Source organism: Bactrocera latifrons, unplaced genomic scaffold (assembly GCF_001853355.1).
Source record: "Bactrocera latifrons isolate USDA-ARS-PBARC rearing strain unplaced genomic scaffold, ASM185335v1 scaffold_111, whole genome shotgun sequence".
NCBI classification, from domain to species: Eukaryota; Metazoa; Arthropoda; class Insecta; order Diptera; family Tephritidae; genus Bactrocera; species Bactrocera latifrons.
This window is the reverse complement of record NW_017534531.1, coordinates 495,885-519,079: the sequence shown is the minus strand read 5'-3', so window position 1 is coordinate 519,079 and position 23,195 is coordinate 495,885. Positions and strand designations below refer to the sequence as shown.

Genomic DNA, 23,195 nt, shown 5'->3' with positions numbered 1-23,195 from the left:
AGGTATCTTGTTAAAAACTTACTTTCATTCTCAAAGTTAAACGAAATGTCGTGTCACAAATAAATTTTGTAGTTGGTAACACAATCGAATCAAAACAAACGAACATAAACACAACCCATATGATTTTGACGCACAATTTACAACACTTATGTATGGTGTTCTTATTGCATCAGTTATTCAAACGAAATGTTTATTTTACGAACAATATCTAAAACAAATTTAATTTGGCAATGTCAACGCACTTTTAATAGTGTTTCTGCAAATAATAGGATCAATTTGCTGAACAAACTTAAAAGCGACAATTTACAAAAACGTGAACTGTGGGGTTACGTAGCAATTGCGTTCAACAAAGTTGACAGTGAGCGACTATCCAAAGTGGGACCGGAGCGGCTGTGTGCAGAATGGATATTAAAAAATGGTGGTGCAGTCGGTTTAGTAGGCATGCAAAATCGGGTACTTAAGGACTATAATAGTCTCCCACCTGAGTCGGTAAAATTCTATCTGCAAGTCATTGATGCCACTAATGCATCTATTATGAAAATGGGACTCGATCATTTTGCCGGTTGTCGGCATATAGATACAGTTATATTTGACAACTGTAAGCATCTGGAAGATGGAGGTCTTGATGGTTTAGTACATTTGAAAAACACGCTTAAAAGATTACAAGTTTCTGGTTGCTATAATCTGAGAGACAGCTGCTTTGATGTAGTAGCTCAATTGACGGCGTTGGAACAGTTACGTTTGTTCGATTTGTTATATGTGAAAGATATACAAGGCGTGGCTAGTAAACTGCGGCAAGCGTTACCAAATTGCAAAATTGAAGTGAGAGCCTCCAAGTAGACTGATTTTCAAACCGAAAATTTTAACAATTCAAAATGTACATACATACACTAAAATATTTGTGAAAATTAGTCGCTTTAAGTGAAACATAACTCATAAAAAATGCACAGTTTCGTATATATTTTCAACACTTATTCTCAACATTTGTAATGGTTCATATTGTTCTTGGAGACGTATTGAAACAAATCGAACACCTTTTAAATGTGTAACCGTCGCTAAGTGTATACTCACATAAATATATTTGCATAAAAAATTATTTAAAACAAAATTAATTATCTTTGATATTTCTGTAGTAAGTTAAGTTTTTAATAAAGTTAACATTGTTTAATAGCAATTGCTATAAAAAATATCATTCATTGAAAGCACCATTCCATATTTATCTTCTTCACTAACTTTTATGCCAAATAGCTTATACACAAAATAAATAAAACAGAAAAAATGTTGAAGCTAAAAAAAAAAAACAAAATCTAGGCGGTAGGCATAAATGCATAGTGCTAAAGTCGTAGTTATGTGCAGAGGCTATCTATCAGCCATTTACATTAATTTCAGTGTCTCAATTGCGGCAATTATGCGTTGCACTTCACCCTCCGACTGCTGCAGTTTCTCTGTATTGGCCGTTTGCACTTCAGCCGGCACTTTTGTTGCATAATCAACCGCCTGCATAGCTTGCTTCAGTTTTTGCACAGTTTGGTCTAACTGTTCTTTACGTTTTTGCAACTTCGTAATTTCCTTCTCCGATTCGATGAGACCCTTCAGCAACAAATGCACTTCACATTGCGCACTCACAGTGAGTATGGCGCAACCCGCTGGCGGTTGAGTGTCAAATTCGATTTTTGAACAGTAGGCAATTGTGGTCAAATCGCTGGCATATTTTTTGAGTATCGCATTAGGCTGCTCATCGGTGCAAACAATGTACGCCTCGGTCTTTACTTTATTGGGAAGATTGTAGTCGGAACGTGCTGAGCGTATAATACGCGCTGCTTTCTGCATGAAATCAACATCTTTCTCCACCTTTTCGTCGTGCCAAATGACGTTTTCTGCAACAAAAAAAAAAATAAAAAAATGTGCACATTTTGGTCACAAAAAGTAAAAAAGAAATACAAAAAAAAAAACTTACCTGGATATGCGGCCACGGAAATGCTGGGTGTTGTATCGGCGCGTGGTAGCCGTTGGAATAATTCCTCGGTAATGAATGGCATGAATGGTGATAGTATGCGCAAACCCAAATCTAAGCACACGAATAGCGTGCGGCGCGCAGCAGCTTTCTGTGCGTCACTGCCATTTTGGAATATCGGCTTCACGCACTCCAGATACACATCACACAAATCGTACAACCAAAAGCTGTAGCAAGCGCTAGTCACAGCGGCGAAATCATACTGCGCAAAACCAGTGTTGCATGTCTCAATGGCTGTGGCCAGACGCGATAACACCCACAAATCCATATTATTTTCGTTGCCACTGAGCGGCAAATCCGATCTGTAACGCTCCTCGCCGGTGAAATACATCAATGCGAACTTCGTTGCATTCCACAATTTGTTGCAGAAGAAACGATAGCCTTGCACACGATTAATATCCAGATTAATATCACGAGCTTGAGTAATATAGGCGCAGAGCGCAAAACGCAGCGCATCAGAGCCACATTCCGGAATGCCATTGGGAAAATCTTGCTTTTGACCAGCTTTAGCCTTTTCAATTTCCCGTGGATCCAAATTGGAATCGTACAGCAGCTTATGTAAGTCTTCCAGTGATATGCCTCTAATAACATCCATGGGATCGATTACGTTGCCCAAGGATTTGGACATTTTGCGGCCATGTGCATCGCGTACCATTGGATGCAAATACACTTCCTTGAAGGGCAATTTGCCGAGCAACTTTTGTCCAAAGAATACCATACGCGCAACCCAAAAGAAAAGAATATCATGACCAGTTTCTAGCAGAGTTGTTGGATAAAAGGCTTCCAAGTCCGCCGTATTGTCAGGCCAACCGAACACAGAGAAGGGGAACAGACCGGAACTAAACCACGTGTCTAGCACATCTTCATCCTGGTGTAAGACGATTTTGCTAGGATCCACATTAAATCTATCAGCGGCTTTTTTAAGAGCTTCTTGCTCTGTACGCGCAACGATCCAATAAGCCTCATCGTCGGTCTGTAAACCAAAAACAGAAATTCAAATTTCAGATTATTTTTTTTTTTTTTTGTAAATTTTTAAAATAATTTGTATGAGTTACCCGCTCATCCGTATTAGTAAGCTTATGCATAATTACAATTTAAAAAATTATAGTTTAGAAATAAGAGTAAGTTAATGCTAATGTCCACAAAGTACTAACCGTGCCGGCTTTAATGCTGTCATCATTGAAGCTCACATGGTAGGCAGGTATACGATGTCCCCACCACAATTGACGCGAGACACACCAATCGCGTATGCCCTCCATCCAGTGATACCAGATTTTAGTGTGATGTTCCGGTATGATTTTCAAGTCACCCTTGCGGACGGCTTCAGTTGCGTCTGCGGCCAATTGATCGCATTTCACATACCTAAAGCAAATTTTAAAATATTTCGTACTGAAAAAAAAAAAGAATTTTTACCACATACCATTGCGGTTTGATCATGGGTTCCACTACGTCTTTGGAGCGACTGCAGAACGGCACGACCATAGGATTGTTGACTGTCTCACGATATAGACCCAGTTCTTTCAGTTTTTCCAGTATGCGCTTGCGACAATCGAAACGTTTCATACCCTTGAATTCGCCATAATCGCCGATAATGTACCCGTCGTCATTGAAAATTGTGATGAATGGTAAATTACAGCGTTTGCCCACTTCATAATCATTAGGATCGTGAGCAGGTGTAATTTTCACGGCGCCCGTACCAAAATTCATATCAACAAAGTCATCCAAAACGATTGGTATACGACGATCGCTGAATGGATGTTGCACGAATTTGCCATGCAAATGCTTGTAGCGCTCATCTTGCGGATGTACAGCCACAGCGGTATCGCCTAGCATTGTTTCAATACGTGTAGTGGCCACTACAACTTCTTCGTCGGAATTCTCGATTTTGTAGGCAAACTTTATCAGAACACCAAATTCAATCTGTAATGGAATATAGTGATTAGCATATAGAACATTTTCTGTTTTTTTGTAATTCAAATACCTTCTCATCATAACCGGGTATAGAGAAAAATGTTCTGCCGGGTATATCAATTTTGTCGACTTCAATGTCGGATATAGCTGAACGCAGCGCGCAAGACCAGTTAACAAGACGCGCACTACGGTATATGCTGCCATCCTCATGCAGACGCACGAAAGCCTCAGTAACAGCCTTACATAATTTTGGATCCATCGTAAAAGCCACACGCGTCCAGTCATAAGACGAGCCCAAACACTTAAGTTGATCGTAGATACGCACACCTTTTTCTCGACGCCAATCCCATATTTTTTCAATAAACTTTTCACGTCCCAAATCGTGTCGTGTGAGTTTTTCCTCACGCCAAAGTTTCTTTTCAACCACCACTTGTGTGGCAATGCCAGCATGATCACAACCTGGCACCCACAGCGTAGTGAAACCCTTCATACGATGGTAACGCGTAATTGCATCCTCAATAGCATTAGTTAGAGCATGGCCCAAATGTAGTGAACCAGTTACATTGGGTGGTGGAATTACCATGACAAATTTGCCTTTGGGGTTCGGTTCGGATATACTGGTACGCTGGAGGAAAATAAACAATAAAAATTTACTTCATGAAAAATAACAAATCTGACAGCATAAACATTACAGCGAATATGCACGTAAGTGACGAAACTGCAATTGAAGTTTCATCAGCTGTAGTGCTGCGGTAGGCCTGTGTACTGCACCTCTATGCAAACACTAAAGCTGACTCACATTCTCTAATTGCTAATATATGTATAGGTGTTTGTAGTACATTTATACATACATATCTGTATGTATCGTACATTTTGAAGACTACTTACGCCATATTCTGGTGTGAAAAATCCTTCCTTTTCCCACCAACTATACCACTGCGCTTCAACATAACGTGGACTGTAAGCATCTGGTAGTGCGCCTGTAATATCCTTCTTCTCGCCAGGTGCAGTATTTGCTGTATATAAAGCAACTTCTTTGGTCTCCTTGACTTTTTTCTGCAATATTGTAAAAATTTCAATTAATAAACAATGCAGAAATAGTAATTGATACACAATAACAAAGGGCACCACAGTAGTTGTTGATTTTTACTTTCACTTCTGTGCCAACATTGCAATTGTAATATGTAAGTACATGTGTATGTACGTATTTAGTTTTTTCGTTTTTGGTAGGCTATTGTTTTGAGCACTGACCTCTGGTTTTTCTTTTTTCTCCGTTGCTGCTGGAGCTGCCGCTTTTTTGTCCAACTTTGCTTGTAATTTGGCCAACTTTTCTGCCTTTTTAGCCTCTTTTTCCAATTGCTTAGCAGTTTTTGGTGGACCAGCAGCAGCTACCTCGCCGGTTGTGGGTTCCGATGGGGTCACAATTTCACCATTTGTCTTTGCCTGCTCCATCTTTTTTGTAGCAAGTAACTTCAATTAATGTTTTAGAAGTAACGAACTATGGATTTATTATATTTGCAGACGTAAATTTAAGTTATTTATATAGGTTTGGTTGCCACGAGGTACTACTGCTACAACACGAAATTTGTTGAAAAATGACAACTAAAGTGAATGCAGTGGGTAGTAGTAAAGCTGACTACTTACTATGATTTATTGCGCGATAAAGTTGTAGTAACAAAAATCGTGTGCTTTTTTTGTATATCGTACGTTGATATTTTGTCTATCAATTTTGTTCCAACAATGTTTTATAATTTAAAAGTATTATATATGAATAAAACCTTAAATATAAATTTACTATACATGATTATTTATCAATTATTGGCCGCTCTTATTGCTGTTCCTAAACAGTTTCGATTTTTCTTATCGATTACATGCACTTGCGGCAAAGTCAAAGAAATACGATCTCTATCTTAGAATATTCACTTTTCTTTATCATTTTCGTTCTTTCTGTTTGTAGATTTTTCACTTTTATGGCAAATAAGTAGCAGATAAATCATTAAAATGTGCATAAACATTTAGAAAATACCAGGTGGTATAAAAAATACAAAAACACAAACAGGAAAAGACGTGAATTAAAATATTGTAAAAACAAAAGTAAGCAGTTGCGAAGAAGCTGATTTTTTACCCCCCTGCCCGGTGTACGAATTACGAGGAAATGTCTTCCGAGTTGAAAAAACTTTCAGAGGAATCTCTTTTACAGCCTCCAGAAAAGGTTTTTGACATTATGTGCAAACTTGGCGAAGGTAGCTACGGCTCCGTTTATAAAGCATTGCATAAAGAGAGTAGCTCAATAGTAGCCATTAAATTGGTGCCTGTAGCGTCCGATCTGCATGAAATTATTAAGGAGATCTCAATAATGCAGCAATGCGATTCGCCGTATGTGGTGCGCTACTATGGTTCCTATTTTAAGCAATATGATCTGTGGATATGCATGGAATATTGTGGTGCTGGTAGTGTATCAGATATAATGCGTCTACGTAAGAAAACGCTGACCGAAGACGAAATAGCAACGATACTCTCCGATACATTACAGGGTTTAGTGTATTTGCATCTGCGTCGTAAGATACATCGTGATATAAAGGCTGGCAATATATTGCTGAACACAGAGGGCTATGCCAAATTGGCAGATTTCGGAGTAGCAGGTCAACTTACAGATACGATGGCAAAACGTAATACTGTTATTGGCACGCCATTTTGGATGGCACCGGAAGTAATTGAAGAAATCGGTTATGATTGTGTAGCGGATATTTGGTCATTAGGAATAACCGCATTAGAAATGGCCGAAGGTAAACCACCATATGGTGACATACATCCCATGCGTGCCATTTTCATGATACCACAAAAACCACCACCATCTTTTCGTGAACCCGATCGCTGGAGTGCTGAATTTATTGACTTTGTTAGCTTGTGCCTGGTAAAAAATCCCGATGAGCGTGCCACCGCTTCCGATCTGCTCAATCATGAATTTATACGCAACGCAAAACCGCGTAGCATACTCAAACAAATGATCGAAGAAACTTGTGCAATACGTGAGCAACAGCGCGCAAATAGAACCGGTGGTATGAGTCAAGCCAAAAATTTGCCCACACAGCAAGAGGAGTTGCTGCACGAAGATGAACATGAATTTCAAGCGGAGACCGTCAAAACATTTATTGACGATCCAGGCACTTTAGTGCCGGAAAAATTTGGCGAATATCAACAGGCAACGGACAGCGATGCCACCATGATAGCACATACGGAGGATTGTGGCACGCTGGGGCCTAATAACCGAGCAATAGGCGTCACGACTGGCGCAGGCAATGCAGGCGGTCGAGCCGGTGATGTTAGTGCTGCAGCAGACTCGGGCACGCTCATAGAACTAGAATCGAATTTAGGTAAGCTATGCGTTAAAAGTAATATAAAAAAAATTATTATTATTACCCACTTACAGGCACAATGGTCATTAAAACCGATTCGGATGACTCCACCACGACTAAACGCAACGAATTTAATAAGCCACGCTACCGCCCCAAATTTCTCGATCACTTCGAACGTAAAAATCCTGGTGATGCCGCGGTACCGACACGCATTGGTGAGGATTTGGAAAAATCTACAGCTTTTGGTGCTAATACCGAGCAGTATCAAGCAAATACACCACACCAACAACAACAGCAGCAGCAACAACAGCAACATTTAATACAGTCACAACAAAATCACAACAATTCGAACGACACGAACTGGGAGAACAATATGGAAATGCAATTTCAACAAATCTCCGCTATCAACCAGTATGGCCTTCAACAGCATCAACATCATTTGCAACAGCAGCAACAGCAACAACAACAGCAACAAGCTGCGGCTGCAGCAGCAGCTGCATATTACGGTCATCCGCTGGTGAGTGATCACCACTTGTTGGCCATAAATAATCAGCAAAATCTATTGCGTAATCAACAACAACAACCACAACCACCTGCCTACCAGCAACATCATCTGCACACACAATCACACGGCTATGTGGATGGTGAATTTGAATTCTTGAAATTCCTCACATTCGACGATCTAAATCAGCGTTTGAATAATATTGACTCCGAAATGGAGAAGGAAATCGAGGAGTTGAACAAAAAATACAATGCCAAACGTCAGCCAATTGTCGATGCTATGAATGCTAAACGAAAGCGTCAACAAAATATTAATAATAATCTTATTAAAATTTAAATACACGAAAGTTCTTACAGAGAGAGCGAGAGAGAGAGAGAGAGAGAGAGAGATAACGAACAAATTGTTACTCAAATAAGTTAAAAAAAGCAACAACTGCACTTGCGATTATGCAAAACAAACAATATCAAATTAGATTATCTTCTGTTTGTGTTTAGGGTGCAACAAATTGATAATTTCTTTGACGAAATGATTTATGAATGTTTGTTTGTAATTTAGTTATTAGCAATAGATACAATTCTCACATTATAAATTGTAATAAAACTCGAATTGCTATTAGTAATAATAATAATAGACGCAAATGCACTTATATGCTCATTTAGTAATACAAACCCGTAAAAACAAACCTAAAAAATCTCATAACGCCCACCTCAATGTGGCGACATTAGCTTTACAATTGTATTTCAAAACAAAAATATGTTAAATTTATAGCAATGCGTGTATGTAGAGCAAGCAAATTATTTAATGGGTGTAGAAAATTGGAATTTGTAAACGAAAAGCAAAATTGTAAGGTGCTGGCGTCAATGCAGTGCATATCACAGCAAATGGTATAGCCATACATACATACATATATAGTATGTATTATTTATAATGAGAAACGTTTACAGAATGCTCACATATTTAGTATAGGATAAAAGTTTAATTTTTTTTGGCAAACTGTATGAAATTGTATGCAAACGCAATGCAATCTTCATGCATGCCATTACACTCTGCCCTCCTCCTGTTAACAATAACAATAAGACCGAATTGTATTCGAATTATGTATGCAAGAAACAAAGAAAATCAAATATTCTGAACGAAAACGTACACCCAGTTGGAATAGTAGTACATAAATATAACAAAAATAATTTAGCTGTGAGATCCTAACCTTAAAAATATTTTTTTTTTTTCACAAATATAACAAAAATTATTTAGTTGTGAGATCCCAACCTAATATCATATTAAAAATAATGTTCTTTTTTTTGCATAAATATAACAAAAATAGGTAGGATTTCACAACCCTAACCTAAAATCAATTTAAAAATATATTATACCGTTTTCAAATTTTAACTCGTCATTTTGTTTATGTGCATCGGCACTTTGTGTAATGAGGCTAGTAAAATCCACCTCGCGTTTTAGCATTATTCATTTACGCTTTTGTCACAAATAGTTTGTATGATTTCTTTGATTATTCTTCTGTTATATAATATTTTTTTCAATTTCTATTTAAGTAGTCCGCCATTTCCGACTGGGTATTGCGTTAAAATATTATATATGGTATATTAACTTTTTTTTAGTATCATAAGCAGTGGTTCAACGACATTAAGCTTTGTTGTTTTCTTCTTCTTACTTGTTCTACCGTTTTTTGTGCTCAGCTCGCGTGACTAAAACATCTTTGGCAGCGTCAAAGCATTTCAGAAAATTTGTATTCACTGCATGAAAGCAGCTCATTACAGTCAATATACATACGACTACATAAGTATATACACATATAGTATATATAAATATACAAAATTAAATATACATATACATATATGCAACATTTTTTAAATAAAGAAAAAATGTAAATAAGATTTTTAAACTTATTTTAACAGTTTTTTATTTGTTGTGAATTAGAATTTGGGTCTTCGAATAGCAGCTTATACAAAAAAAAAAAAAAAAGAAAATGGTTTAATAAACTTCACATAAAAGGCGGTTAAATGCTATAGTGGTTCGATTTGAAAATTTTTCTCGGATATTGTAGCGTTACCTTGGAGAATACTTTTTGTCAAATTTCGTGAAGATATCTCGTCGAATAAAAAAATTTGGCATACAAGAACTTGATTTCGAACATTCAGTTTGTATTGCAGCTATATGCTATAGCGGTCCGATCTTAAACGTTTTTATCGGAAATTGTATCGCTGCGTTGGAAAATAATTCATACCGAATTTCATGAAGATATCTCGTCGAATAAAAAAGTTTTTCATACAAGCACTTGATTTCGAACTTTCAGTTTGTATGACAGCTATAGGCTACAGTAATCCGATCTGAAAAATTTCTTCGGATATTATAGCGCTGTCTTCGAAAATTATTCATACAAAATTTCGTGAAGATATCTCGTCAAATAAAAAACTTTTCATATAAGAACTTGATTTCGAACATCCATTTTGTATTGCAGCTACAAACAATTGTTGTCCAATATTGACGATTCCGACAAACAAGACGCTTATTAGGGAGAAAAAGGCAACTGAGAAATTTCAGATCGATATCTCCAAAACTGAGGAGCTTAATATCGTATATACATGGAGACTAAATATAACCTGTTCAGAATATCGATATTTAGAGAGTTTTCACTATAATATTTGACTAAGCAATGAAAGACGCACGCACACATCATTCGTTGTAGTGCATAATTTTAATTTTATGTGCAAATCTCAAATTTTGTAAAAAAAATTATACAAAGCAAATAAGTATACATTAATGTATTAATGTATATAGCGTATTTATAATATGACTTAAAGGTACGATAATATAGTTTTGTGGTTGTGGTGTACGCGTAATATTTCAAAAGCATTTATTTTTCTTCATAGCATTCGCTTTCATAAGTTTTCTATTCGGCATCCATGTTTTGCGTTTCCGCATCCTCTTGAATGCACTCAGCAGCTTGCGTAGCATCTGTGTCTTCAATATCCATATTTTCAGCTGAATTCTCTAACTCACGCAACTGTTCACGCAAATCATCCGGCAAACTGTTTTCACTCAGCGCGCGTGGATCTTCGCCCTCAATCACAATTTCTTCCGGATCGGGTGCACGTGGCAGGAATTCCGCATCTGCGTACAACTTAGCGAAGATCTCACGCGCACTGATTATAGATTTATCGTAATCTAATTCATAATAGGGAGTGCTGGTACAAAATATCGGCGTGGAGACATCAATGTTTGGAGTAGCCGAAGTACGTTCACGTCCCATAATTGTGAAGTAAGCTGAGTATAGTAACTTTGGCGCATTTTCGTCATCGCTATTGAATACTTGTGAAACAAAAGGTGCCAGATCTTGCGCGGGCTGATCGCTTTTCGCAGTTGTGGTAATATGAAAGAGAACTAAAATTAAGAAAATTTTTATTTATGATTTCGTATGCAAAATATGTGTATAATTTTAGGCGTCAACACTTACATACTCCTTTAGGGCAGGTGCCAGAAAAATGCGAAAGCTGTATAAGTATAGCTTCATGCGTGCCCGCCAAAAGTCTAAGTAGATTTACGCCTCCTCCACCGGAATTCAACTCTTCTGAGCCCAATGGTGTAGCAGTCAAGAAAATACCACGAGAGAGTGAATTTACCAATTCACCTTGCCCATAAACACCCACATTTCGTTGTAGGAATGCATTAGGCAAATGCCCTGGCGCACTAACGACATGTTGCGCTTTTATTGTTTTGCCTTCTAGTACCACACTCGCTATATTGGTATCCGCTTCGATGTTGATATCGCCGATTTGTCGTTTCAAACAGTAAATACCACCAAACACTGCGCAGAGGCGACAAAAGCATTGTGGTATTTCACCACAACCATACATGGGAAATAGGAACGGTGTATTACCGTAACGTCCGAGACTATTGAGAAACTGTTGTGTACGCGTCATTCCCTCTTCGAAGGAAGTGTCATCATTGCACATTGCAATCGCTTGCATTACACATATACTAATCTTTTCGGTAACTTTCTGCTCCTGCAAATATTCACGGAATGTTTTGCCACGAAACTGTAAGGCATCTTCGTCGGTTTTGTCTTCACCATGAGTCATGCATAGCGTTAAGAATTTCATGAGTAGTCGTTTTTCCACGATGTTCAAATCTTTAGTGTTGAACACATCACTGCGTGAGCAAGGCACATTGATTATGTTATTTTGAAATCGCGTGCATACACGATCTACTGCACGAAACTCTGCGTAGCGACAAATATTCGAAGATACAAGTAACTGCACCAAACGTCCAGCAGAATAGAGAATCTTTGGACTTAAATCTAAATTGAATCGTCGCGATTGTTGTAGCAAGGTTTCACGCGACCAGTCTAGCACACTTTGCTTGGCAGCATCAGTCTTTATGTTGGTCTCGCCTGCTACAATATCAGAGTTGACCATATCCGATTCTGCTTCCGCCACTTTAAGTGTCTCAGCCACGTGCCATTTCTGACTAGCATTGCGTAGTTCTTTGTTAGTGCCTTGTTCCAAAAGAGCACAGAATGATTCCAAGTTAAAAGAAGCCCACACACCTCCATAATATTCATTAGGATCGATATGTAACACCGTTTTTCCTATACGACTTGCAGCAGCAGCCACACAACTTTCCGGAAATCCAGTACCAATAACGATCAAATCGAATTTGTCTGGTAAATCGTCAGACATTTTTACATTAAATAATTTGTCAATACAATTTCCAAATATTTATGAGAAAAGTGATTTTTGTTGCAAACCGTACGCTGACATATGAGTAATGCGCAAATCAGCTGTTCCGAGCAAAAGAGATAACAAGAAAACAAAAGTAATTAAAAGGCTTCTGTTTCGTTGACATTCGCAAAAAATGTAAACAGAAATTGTAGCGCCAGATTTTTCATGTGGCTTATTGTGATTTTAAAATTAATTAAATTAATTTAAAATATATGATATGAGAATCCATATGAATTGGATTGTGATATCACAATTAATCAAAACCATAACATTAGTCTTAACGTGGATAAATTCCTGTTTCCGTACATGCCCTTTTTAATCCCCAAACTGTGGGATGCTATACTAAGCGCCTGACTAATTCTATGACATAGTTTCAGGATTTAATTACTAATATTTCAAGACGAATTATACAATTGTAAGTATTTGCATTATTTATAATTCAGTCAGGTCAATATCTCACAGGGTTAAGGATTTCACACTTTTGCTTCTGGTTTCTGTTCTCAACATCTTATAAAAATTCACTTGTTGCTTAGCAACCTGAGCATCAACAGAATAAGCGAACAAAACAAACGAAAAAATTTCTGAAAAATTGTTTTTCAATTTTGGGGGAAAATTATTCGTACTAAAAATTATATTGGTAATTTGAAAAAAATATAAGTTGTGTTTTGAAGACAAAATAATTATAAACAATAACTGTACACCCAGTAAAAATGGTATAATGCGGACGAAAATGTGGAAAAACACTTTAATTAAAAATGCTATACACACTTATGAATATGTAATGAGGAAATTTTAGAACTGCAGTTCTCATTAATGGTTAAATATAACAATTGGAAAATGTAAGTAAATAAAAATATAAAGAGTGTTAAAAACAAAAGGAAAATTAAAAGAAAAAAAATATTATTTTTTTTAATTTCTTCAGTCGCGTCTTATTGGCGTGAGTTGTCTTTGGGCAACGTTCGTCTAACAATAAGCACAATTTTAAGGATATAGGACGAAAACTACGCTTTTAAATGTCATTTGACAAATTGCTGTACAAATTCGATGACCCACATGGGCCTGGTGATGTTTATTTTATTTGGCAAAAAGGTGCCTTGGGTGGCCTATTGGCTACCACTGGTTCGGACGGTTCAGTCGCGATATTCAATCGCCAAGGCCAATTGGTTGAACGTTTGCTGTTAGCTGGGTAAAAGTATTAAAACTTACTGCATTAATTCATAAACATAGAATATTTCTTATTATTTAGATTATGCTCCGGTTTTGCTTGGGATAATTGCGGCGATTTATTGGGTATTATTAACGCCAGCACACCAGTCATCACTATATGGGATGCTAGCACACAATTGAAAACGACGATTGAGTCAGGTCTACGTGATCCGCTCACTTGTATAGTGTGGTCCAAACAGGAACAAGTGCTGGCTGTGGGCACAGCGCGTGGCAATTTGGCTATTTATAATCATCGCTCAGGAAAGCGTACGCCGATTTTGGGTAAACACAACAAGCGTATAACGTGCGGCGCTTGGTCGGCACAAAATTTACTAGCGCTCGGCTCGGATGATAAAAGTTTCAGCTTAAGTAATGAAGTTGGTGACACAGTGCGTGTGGTGCAATTGCGCGATGCGCCCACTGATATGTATTTCGCCCAAATGGCTACTGAGGAACGTGTTAGTGGCAGTAATGGTAGTTTGGGCGATGCTAGCGGTAGTGTAAGTGGTGCTGGTGCTGTTGGTGGCGGTGGTGGTGAAAATACCGTTAGCATGATTATCGGCAAACGTACTTTGTTTCTGTACTATTTACCCGAACCGGATGCGCCAACAGAGCTGGGTTTTCAAAGCCGTTACGGTTCATTGTTGCAGCACAAATGGTTTGGTGATGGTTATATTTTGTTGGGTTTCTCGAATGGACATGTTGTGGCAATATCAACGCATCCACGCGATGTTGGACAAGAATTGTGGCAGGTGAAAAATCATAAAGAAGAATTAACTGGTGTCGCATACTGTCCATCATTGGATATAGTAGCGTCGTGTGGCGATGATACGTGAGTACCGTTAGTTGTCAAAGTCGTAAAAAACACATTTAATTTTAAATACATTTTTTCTTGTAGCATAAAGATCCATTCAATTACGAACTTACAAGAAACCGAAAAAATCATAACCGTGCCTGACCATTCGGGTGTGCAAATGATCGACTGGTCCAGTGATGGGCAATTACTAGCTGTTACCTCCATGGCTGGCACTGTTTATATATATGTTACCAAACTAACGGTGCTGTATGCCGTCTCACCACCGCGCATTGTTATTTTGAGCAGCTTATCAGAGGCGTCTATTTACGTCTACTCGCCGGAGAAGGTATGTATTTGCAATTTTTTCTTTAATTACATATATTATTTTAACTCTAAACAAAATTTTTAGTCATCTAAACCTATACCATATCGTCTGAGCCTAGTTGACGAGCCTAGTTTCTTGGCAATCGGCCCATATCATTTTGCAACCGGGCTCGACAATCATGTTTGGTTCTATGACCTGGGTAAGACGTTGGGCGATCAGCCGCAGTTGCTCAGCGAGCGTGATTTCCCTGCGCCCATTACTGCTTTTAGTTTGAACGCCGATTACTGCGCGGCACTATGCGGTCCACGCTTGTCATTGCAAGCAATCGTAACGGATAATCCGAATGTCAAGGATAAACTTTCGCAAACATTCCCAACCGCATTGGCGGCGCTCAACGAAGCTGTGATCACGTGCTTCTGTTTGACGCAAGAATTCCTAATATTCGCCACCGATGTGAGTCAAAATAGTTACCAACCTAAATACAGTTATGTTTTATACATTTTTGCTTATAGCTTGGTCATCTTATATACTTTTCGTTGGATAAATGGGATGTCTGCACTAAATACTCTCATAACATGGGCATACGAAAGCTACATACCGATACGGAGGGCACAAAAATTATATTTGTTGACGAGCATGGTCAAGGTTATGTTTTTCTGCCGGTAATTTAATGACTGTTCACACTTAGCAACAATAAAAAAATGTATATATGTATGTATGTAAGTAAATTTTTTTGTACAATTTTTCCAGGCGTTGGAGGAAGCTATCATTATAACGGATTTTCCGAAAAAATGCGAAGGCTGCTTATGGGATGTAGCACAACAGCACGTATTTATAACATTCGACACAAAATCAGTGACGACACACGTCTTCGTGCGTTACTCGGTGCAAGGTAAAATACTTCGTACATAGTATAGCATAGTTTATAATTTACCACTCACTGCCTTTCGTTAGGTAAACATACGTTGAAAATTGGCGAAAGCAAACTGAATACAGCGCAGTTGCCGTTAATGCTGTGCGATGGTGAAATGGTGCTGCACATCGATGGCGGTCAATATGCTACTCAGACGCTGTCCACCCATCTGGTTACACCGAGCATTAGCCCTAGTGTGAATTTAAAAACGCTTTTGAGTCTCAAAAACTATGTGGAGGCCTACAAGACTTGCGAGCGCATGAATGCGCGTACCGGTTGGTTGGAATTCGGTGAGCAGGCGATAGCCGATTTGGAACCAGATATCGGTAAGCAGTCTTCGCAGTGTAACTGCACTCGTATGTGGTTTGGTTTTCTTACTGTGTTTATCTTACAGCCTTGCGTGGTTATCGGCATATTGCCGATGCCGCTATGGTCAGCGCCTTGGAGAATATGCGTTACATTGAGGATGTAACCATGTTAACGGGCTTCTGTTGCCTTCTGTTGGGGAAATATGATGAGGCGAAAGATAACTTTTTACGCGGCTCATATACGAAAGAAGCGCTCGAAATTTGCCGTGATTTGTTGCAGTGGGAGCAGGCATTGTTGTTGGCGCATAAATACGAACCCGATGAAGTGCCCTTTATCGCGCGTGAATATGCGCAGCAGTTGGAGTTCACGTGAGTTGCTACTAACGAGCATTTAGTTGAGTATGAAGTACGAAGTTTTTATCGTTTTTTTGATGTCGAAAAGTTGTATATCTATACTAGAAAATTGCTGTTGTTGCATTCCGGTTATATAGACGCTATTTCGTCGGAACGTATAAGTAGGACTTCATTTACTTGGAAAAGAACTTCCCAAAGGAGCCGGTCAGGGGAGTTGTCAAGTTAGTTTTTGCTATTCTCTTTCTGATTGGTTTTATGCCGTGAACAGGCTATAGCATGTTTGCCACGAAGTTCGGAACAACCCGACGAAAACGTCGGAAACCTTTAAAATGTAATATTTGTCCGAAATTTTGTACAGGTCCTTTTCTTCTTAACATTTATCGGAAGCACCCATATCGGACCAGTATATTAGTTGTTGTTGTTGTTGTTGTTGCTGTGGCAGACAGCTGCCGAGTTGACTGTTCTTTCCCGGACCGGATTCGAGTGCGTTCCGGTTCCGTAGACCCGACTGTTGTGGGAACTCCCCAGAGTAGTATATACATAGCTTAGGTTAGGTTATGTTACACTGGTAGCTGTCACACTATATATAGATCTCCATTCAATTCTAATACGAACTGAAGTTTAGGTCGTGCTTTTTGCGAAGTTTAAAAGATATTTACTTCTGATGCTTCTTCCAGTCCCTTGAATTGCGCAGCTCCTAGATATCTAAGCCGAGTTCTAGATAAGACCATTGTAGAGCACTTGTTCCGGCGTACTTCAATGCTCTTTCCACATATGTCATCGTTAATAATGCCCACACGGCTGGCATATGCTGCCAGCAAGTTGTGCCCTGTGTTTAGGTCAACAACCACCCTTGAGTTTTTTGAGACCGTGTAAGTAGAAAGCTTGCGTGTTTTCCTTTTACTTCTTTGCACATGATCTTGGCGATCCTGCATGCCCTTAAGTCATTCCATCTCACCCTGATCCGTTGTGGTTGTAGCGGCAGAATTCTGCCGTGTTGACAGTCCTTGACCTGATAGAAAAATCTGGATCCATTCCGGTTAGGTATATCCGACTATCATGGGAACTCTGATCCGTCTGCCATTGCTTTCGGAAACTTGTGTGTGCCGTTTTGAACGATTTGCGTATGTCTTGAACTGGTTCGGTAGTCAAACGGACGGCACTTTTGCCAATCTTAACAGCTGTTTCTCTTCCCGGACCGCCTCTATAGCCGAAGACCCAGTTTATATGCAGCCGCATGCCGACAGCCACTATGTCTACTGCTTCCCTGCTTCTAAGGAAGCTTCGCTGACGCGATGCTATGTGGGTTTATTGCTTTAATTGCCGCTGGGCTAAAACCGTATTTAATGGTACTCTTTACGTCATTTCCAGCGCTTTTAGCTATATCAGCAGCTTCCTTGATTGCAAGGGCTTCTGCCTACAAGATACTGCAGTACTCCGGCAGCTTGAAGGGTCGCCTGAGATTAAGTTCTGCGGAATGGATCCCGGCGCCAACTCTATCAGCCATTTTTGATCCGTCCATACATAAGTTAAGAGTTCCTTATGTGAATTGGGTGCCCCTGCGCCATTCACTCTCTTTTAGCCGGGCTTGAAACCGTCTCTCTTCAGATAAAGGGTGAGGGCATGTGTATCTTATCAAACGACCACCTACTTATCGAGCTATGTTTGTGGAAAATTCATCTATCGTCGCCAATCTGGTAGCTGATTTCGCTGGCGAGTTTTCCACTGCAATGCCAATTGGTGGCATGTTGAGTAACCTTTCAAGTGCAGCACTCGAGCACACGTTATCCATCCTCTTTTAGCGTGACTTGAAACCCTCTCTCCCAGATAAAGCCTGAGGATATGTGGTCTATCTTATCCATCGACCTCCTACCAACCAGCTATGTCAGCAGATTCTTGTGGAAAGTTTAAATAGCGACGCCAATCTGGTAACTGATTTCGCTGGCGAGCTTTCCAGTGCAATGCCAATTGGTGGCTATTGCGCAACCGGTCTACCGCAGCGGTCTACCACACATAGATATTTGGTATGATCCTTAGTCGTTAACTTGACTCTGCTGAGCCTTGGCGGTTACCATGACGGGATCTTGTACCTGCTTGTAAATACTACCATATCGGTCTTGTTTTGTTCGAACGAACGAAACGATGCAATTTTCAGTTCTTCTATGTGTGCTAAGAGGCTTCACACGAGCTCTAGTTTTCGTCGATAGTTATAGGATGAAAAGATTCGAAAACATAAACTCGTAATAATTTTTATCAATATATTTCTAGTGGCAACTACGCCGATGCATTGTATCATTATGAAAAGGGCTACAAAGAAGACCTGATTAATGACCAAGAAGACGAGCTGACGAATGACTCACCGGAATATGAGGATCATGTACGCCAATGCAAAATGGGCATAGCGCGCACTTCGATACGCGCTGGAGACTTCCGACGCGGTGTAAATACTCCATATTTATAACGGTACACTTTATATACATCTTTTTCGTATTTATCCACAGATACAATATGCCGTCGAATTGAATGACAAGCAATTGCTCTTTGATTGCGCCGAACTGTTGGCTACCGTCGGTCATTATACCGAGGCGGCTGGCCTATATGAGCGCGGCGAATACTATGATGAGGCCTGCAGTCATTACATCAATCTGAAAATGTGGCACAAAGCCAATCAGATATTGCCACAGGTGCAGAGCACGAAATTACACGCCGCCTACGCCAAGGCCAAGGAGGCGGATGGGCAATACCAAGAAGCTATCAATAGTTATCGCATTGCCGGCGATTTGGACGCCTGCGTGCGCATCTATTTGGATCATTTGGTCGATCCGCATGCGGCGTCCGAAATTGTGCTCGAGTCACGCTCCATGGAGGCGGCAAAGATGCTGGCAAAATTCTATCAGAAAATCGGCGACATAGAGCAGGCGCTACAATTTCTAGTCATTTGCGGTTGTTTGGAGGAGGCGTTCGCGCTCGCGCAGCGCCACAACAAGCTCAAACAACACGGTGAACTGCTGCAACGCTACGAAAATGCCAAGTCCAGTGATTATCTCGCATTGGCGCATTACTTCGAGGCGGAAAAGTATACACTCTTGGCTGGCAAGTATTATTTTTTGGCGCGCGAGTTCAGCAAGGCGTTGCGTTTTTTATTGAAAGCATCCGCTTTTAGCAACGAAGAGACGCAAGCGCTCTCACTGGCCATTGACTGCGTGGCGACGTCGAATAATGAACAGCTTGCCACACAGTTGATTGAATTCCTGTTGGGCGAAGTGGACGGCGTGCCCAAGGATCCGCGTTATCTTTTCCGCTTGTATATGGCGCGCAAGCATTATAAGGACGCCGCCAAGACGGCGGTCATTGTGGCGAATCAGGAGCAAATAGCCGGCAATTATAAGACGGCGCGCGACATGCTCTTCTCCATGTACCAAGAGCTGCGTCGCAATAACTTGGCCGTATCGGCGGATATGCGCCACAATCTAATACTCCTGCATCGCTACACTTTGGTGCGCATACACGTGAAGCTCGGCAATCATTTGCTGGCCGCCAAGCTGTTGGTGCAGGTGGCCGCCAACATCTCGCAATTTCCCGAACGTGCGTACAATGCTTAAATTATGTATTAACCGTTATGCTATAAGTTTCACATACTTGCAGATATTGTGCCGATTCTCACCTCAACCGTAATCGAATGTCATCGCGCTGGCTTGAAGAAGTCCGCCTTCCTGTACGCCTCGATGCTGATGCGTCCCGATTATCGGCATCAGCTGGATGCGCGCTATGCGAAGAAAATCGAGTCTATCGTACGCAAAGCGCCGAAAGGCATCAAAATGCTTAGCGATGACATTGAGGCCGAGACCATGGAATGCCCGATTTGTGGCACCAACTTGCCGAATATGGAGGTGACTTGTCACAGCTGCAAGACGACGCTGCCCATTTGTATAGCAACGGGTCAGCATATTATCAAACAGCAAATGACTTCGTGTCCGGAATGTGATTTCCTTTGCTTTCGCGCCGAAATGGAAAAGTGAGTGCCGAGCTAGAAACAAAAAAAGAATAATAACAATAAAAAAAAAAATTAAAAAAAAGAAAATAATAATAATAAAAAAAAATATTAATGATAATAATAATAAAAAATAATAATAATAATTAATAAAAAAAAAATAATAATAATAATAATAAAAAAAAAAATAATATTGAAACTATTTATTTTTGTAGAATACTTTCGGAGCTAAATGCGTGCCCGATGTGCGGCGAACACGTTGCGCCCGAACAGCTGCTCGATGTGGAGGACATACGTCCGTATATTTTGGCCTCGTCCTAGTGACTTTTTTGGTTGTATTGATCCCTAGTTTTAAGTCTAATTCGTATAGTCATTGTTTATAGTAATATGTATGCACATTAATATGCACCGTTATAGCTACATATGAATAGTTAGCTAGAGTTTTTGTACATACAGATTTAATAAAAATAACACACCTGCAATCAATTATAATTTTTTATTTCATTTTACATCGAATTACTATGCACAATATTTTGCCTTCCTCAAGCTACTCAGAATTTGGAAACAATTTCCAAGTTGTGAACATTTCAAGATTTTCGGATTGCGGATTTCTTCTTCTTTGTTGGCGTAGACACCGCTTACGCTGTTATAGCCGAGTTGGCCCATTTTCCTTTCGCTGTCACCCAATTGGAGACTCCAAGTATAACCAGGTCCTTCTTTACTTGGCTTTTCTAACGGAGTGGAGGTCTTCCTCTTCCTCTGCTTCCCCCGGCGGGTACTGCGTCGAATACTCTCAGAGCTGAAGTGTTTTTATCCCCTCGGACGACATGACCTAACCAGCGTAGCCGCTGTTGCTTAATTCGCTGAACTCTGTCAATATCGTCGTATTTCTCATAGAGCTCATCGTTCCATCAAATGCGACACGCAAAGGACCATACATTTTCCACAGAACCTTTCTGTCGAGAAGTCGTATTCATCAGTTGTTGCCATCGTCCATGCCTCTGAACCATATAGCTGAACGGGGCTGATGTGATACTTATAGAATTTGATCGTTGTTCGTCGAGAGAGGACTTTACTTCTCTTGTTGGCAAGAGTTATTCTGCGTTGGATTTCGAGGCTGACAATGTTCTTGGTGTTAATGCTGGTTCTAAGATGTGGGAGCAAAGTCGCGAGTGCGACGACTGTTTCTTTGATGACCGGAGATATTTCGTCTTGCTCTCGTTCAATGCCAGACCCATCTGCTTTGCTTCTTTACGCTTTTTGGAGAAAGCAGATCTAACGGCGAAGTTGTTGAGGCTAATGATATCAGTAGCATCGGCGTACGCCAGCAGCTGTAAACTCTTATAGAAGATGGTACCTTCTCTACTTACTTCTGCAGGTCGAATTATTTTATTCAGCGGTAAATTGAAGAAGTCACACGAAACCGAGTCGCCTTATCTGAAACCTCGTTTGATATCGAACCGCTCGGAGGGGTCCTTCCCGATCCTGACGGAGCTTTTGTTGTCAGTTTACACAGCCGTATTAGTTTTGCGGAGATACCAAATTCAGACATAGCGGCATAAAGGCAGTTCCTTATGGTGCTGCCAGAGATACTACTGCTAACAAATAAGCACACGCCTCTCAAACTGCAAACGACTACGGATATTCTAGATTCTAGATTCTAGTCTCACTTTCTGGGTACATATCCAGCACGCCGCAGGAAAGGAAGCAGAACTATGACTAATGGCCAACATAAGGGTCCCAGCTATGATGTGCTTAAAATTAAAACCGACGTACGGTAGTGGCCAGAGTGCACCACAACGCAGTTTTCACAGTTGCATAAGCCTACCGTTTGGGGCAGATTAGAAGTCATGTTACTTGTTTGAGCTCCTATGGACCGTGGATGTCCACTGTTGGCCAGTGTGCAAACTTGATGCAGGAGTTTGGCCACGTAACTTGTGGTCCACTCCCAGTGTGTCTTAAGGCCTGAGCAGATCTCAAGATGGTTCCATCCATCTCATGCATTATACCTGACCGAAGTAGAGTTTGTATGGAGTCTTTTGGCGCAAACGCAGCAGTAAAATTCCACCGGAACCCGTTTGGACTCATTGCCAGCACGAGTCAGGAGTATACGGAGCAACCCTGCTGCAAGGTGTTGTTCCAGTGACGACAAGCTTAAACTCTAAGACTTACCGATCGGTCGGATAAAATCCGGTTCAATTCCGGCGCGTAGAACCCCCTCCGCACGACACTGGCCACCTCTTTGCATGTCCCTCCAACCCCAGTCATCTGACATCCCTATCCCTATGGATCGACCCCGTAGAAACAGCACGTTTCTTGGTCCTTCCGTTGGATGACGTCGACGACAAAATTCTTACCATACTCTCAGAGATTAGACATCCGTTAAAACGACAACAAGCTGGTTGGCCCAATAAACGCGAACATTTTAATCGGCGTCATGCTGGAGAAAACGGTATTATAGCTTCGGAATAAGTGCAAAATGAAAAACAAAATTCGCTTCTTTATTTTTTGTTTAATTGTTTTCACTTTATTTTCATGTTTAGTTTTATTATTTATTAATTACAAATATATATATATAAACGTTTTGAATTGTATTTGTAATTTACGTTAGTGTATGCGTGTGGGTGTGTGTGTGTGTTACTTTTACATACTAAATTGGTACATACATTAAACATATCCTTTTGCCTTTTCTCTAATTTTATTTAGATTTTTTTGTTATGTTTTTATGCTTACACTTTTGTGCTCACACACTTATACATATATTTAATTATTATTTATTTTTA

The 23,195-nt window shown here is 40.0% G+C and overlaps 5 protein-coding genes across 5 annotated transcripts; 3 read left to right on the top strand and 2 right to left on the bottom strand.

The window, feature by feature from the left end:
* The first annotated feature begins 34 nt into the window (after window positions 1-34).
* LOC108974249 (ATP synthase subunit s, mitochondrial) lies at window positions 35-848 on the top strand. Its single transcript, XM_018941970.1, has one exon. The coding sequence runs from the start codon at window positions 187-189 to the stop codon at window positions 838-840; it is 654 nt and encodes a 217-aa protein (XP_018797515.1). The 5' UTR covers window positions 35-186; the 3' UTR covers window positions 841-848.
* An 88-nt stretch (window positions 849-936) lies between these two features.
* On the bottom strand, window positions 937-5,515 carry LOC108974242 (valine--tRNA ligase). Its single transcript, XM_018941956.1, has 7 exons — window positions 5,177-5,515; window positions 4,814-4,981; window positions 3,996-4,550; window positions 3,435-3,934; window positions 3,169-3,376; window positions 1,958-2,987; window positions 937-1,877 (listed from the first exon to the last, which is right to left on the bottom strand). The coding sequence occupies exons 1-7, from the start codon at window positions 5,375-5,377 to the stop codon at window positions 1,375-1,377; spliced, it is 3,165 nt and encodes a 1,054-aa protein (XP_018797501.1). The 5' UTR covers window positions 5,378-5,515; the 3' UTR covers window positions 937-1,374.
* A 325-nt stretch (window positions 5,516-5,840) lies between these two features.
* On the top strand, window positions 5,841-8,577 carry LOC108974397 (serine/threonine-protein kinase hippo). The gene is made up of 2 exons (XM_018942185.1): window positions 5,841-7,299; window positions 7,356-8,577. The coding sequence occupies exons 1-2, from the start codon at window positions 6,081-6,083 to the stop codon at window positions 8,117-8,119; spliced, it is 1,983 nt and encodes a 660-aa protein (XP_018797730.1). The 5' UTR covers window positions 5,841-6,080; the 3' UTR covers window positions 8,120-8,577.
* Window positions 8,578-10,474: 1,897 nt separating this feature from the next.
* LOC108973948 (rab proteins geranylgeranyltransferase component A) lies at window positions 10,475-12,572 on the bottom strand. The gene is made up of 2 exons (XM_018941488.1): window positions 11,253-12,572; window positions 10,475-11,179 (listed from the first exon to the last, which is right to left on the bottom strand). Exons 1-2 carry the CDS (start codon window positions 12,475-12,477, stop codon window positions 10,689-10,691), a joined length of 1,716 nt encoding a protein of 571 aa, XP_018797033.1. The 5' UTR covers window positions 12,478-12,572; the 3' UTR covers window positions 10,475-10,688.
* A 572-nt stretch (window positions 12,573-13,144) lies between these two features.
* Window positions 13,145-20,882, top strand: LOC108973871 (WD repeat-containing protein 19). The gene is made up of 13 exons (XM_018941378.1): window positions 13,145-13,358; window positions 13,442-13,705; window positions 13,766-14,557; window positions 14,624-14,867; window positions 14,931-15,299; window positions 15,359-15,508; window positions 15,597-15,738; window positions 15,801-16,085; window positions 16,154-16,436; window positions 18,690-18,861; window positions 18,923-20,006; window positions 20,067-20,436; window positions 20,628-20,882. The coding sequence occupies exons 2-13, from the start codon at window positions 13,533-13,535 to the stop codon at window positions 20,731-20,733; spliced, it is 4,170 nt and encodes a 1,389-aa protein (XP_018796923.1). The 5' UTR covers window positions 13,145-13,358; window positions 13,442-13,532; the 3' UTR covers window positions 20,734-20,882.
* The last annotated feature ends 2,313 nt before the right edge of the window (window positions 20,883-23,195 follow it).

Excerpts from the sequence above, each read along its gene's own strand:
- LOC108974249 (XM_018941970.1), top strand. The coding sequence starts at position 187 with ATGTTTATTTTACGAACAATATCTAAAACAAATTTAATTTGGCAATGT.
- LOC108974242 (XM_018941956.1), bottom strand. The coding sequence starts at position 5,377 with ATGGAGCAGGCAAAGACAAATGGTGAAATTGTGACCCCATCGGAACCC. Across the intron at positions 4,551-4,813 it reads TTTTCACACCAGAATATGGC|CGTACCAGTATATCCGAACC; the intron begins GTAAGTAGTCTT and ends ATTTTCCTCCAG. Across the intron at positions 2,988-3,168 it reads ACAGCATTAAAGCCGGCACG|ACCGACGATGAGGCTTATTG; the intron begins GTTAGTACTTTG and ends TTTGGTTTACAG.
- LOC108974397 (XM_018942185.1), top strand. The coding sequence starts at position 6,081 with ATGTCTTCCGAGTTGAAAAAACTTTCAGAGGAATCTCTTTTACAGCCT. Across the intron at positions 7,300-7,355 it reads AGAACTAGAATCGAATTTAG|GCACAATGGTCATTAAAACC; the intron begins GTAAGCTATGCG and ends ACCCACTTACAG.
- LOC108973948 (XM_018941488.1), bottom strand. The coding sequence starts at position 12,477 with ATGTCTGACGATTTACCAGACAAATTCGATTTGATCGTTATTGGTACT. Across the intron at positions 11,180-11,252 it reads CACCTGCCCTAAAGGAGTAT|TTCTCTTTCATATTACCACA; the intron begins GTAAGTGTTGAC and ends TCTTAATTTTAG.
- LOC108973871 (XM_018941378.1), top strand. The coding sequence starts at position 13,533 with ATGTCATTTGACAAATTGCTGTACAAATTCGATGACCCACATGGGCCT. Across the intron at positions 14,868-14,930 it reads ACGTCTACTCGCCGGAGAAG|TCATCTAAACCTATACCATA; the intron begins GTATGTATTTGC and ends CAAAATTTTTAG. Across the intron at positions 18,862-18,922 it reads CTGGAGACTTCCGACGCGGT|ATACAATATGCCGTCGAATT; the intron begins GTAAATACTCCA and ends ATTTATCCACAG.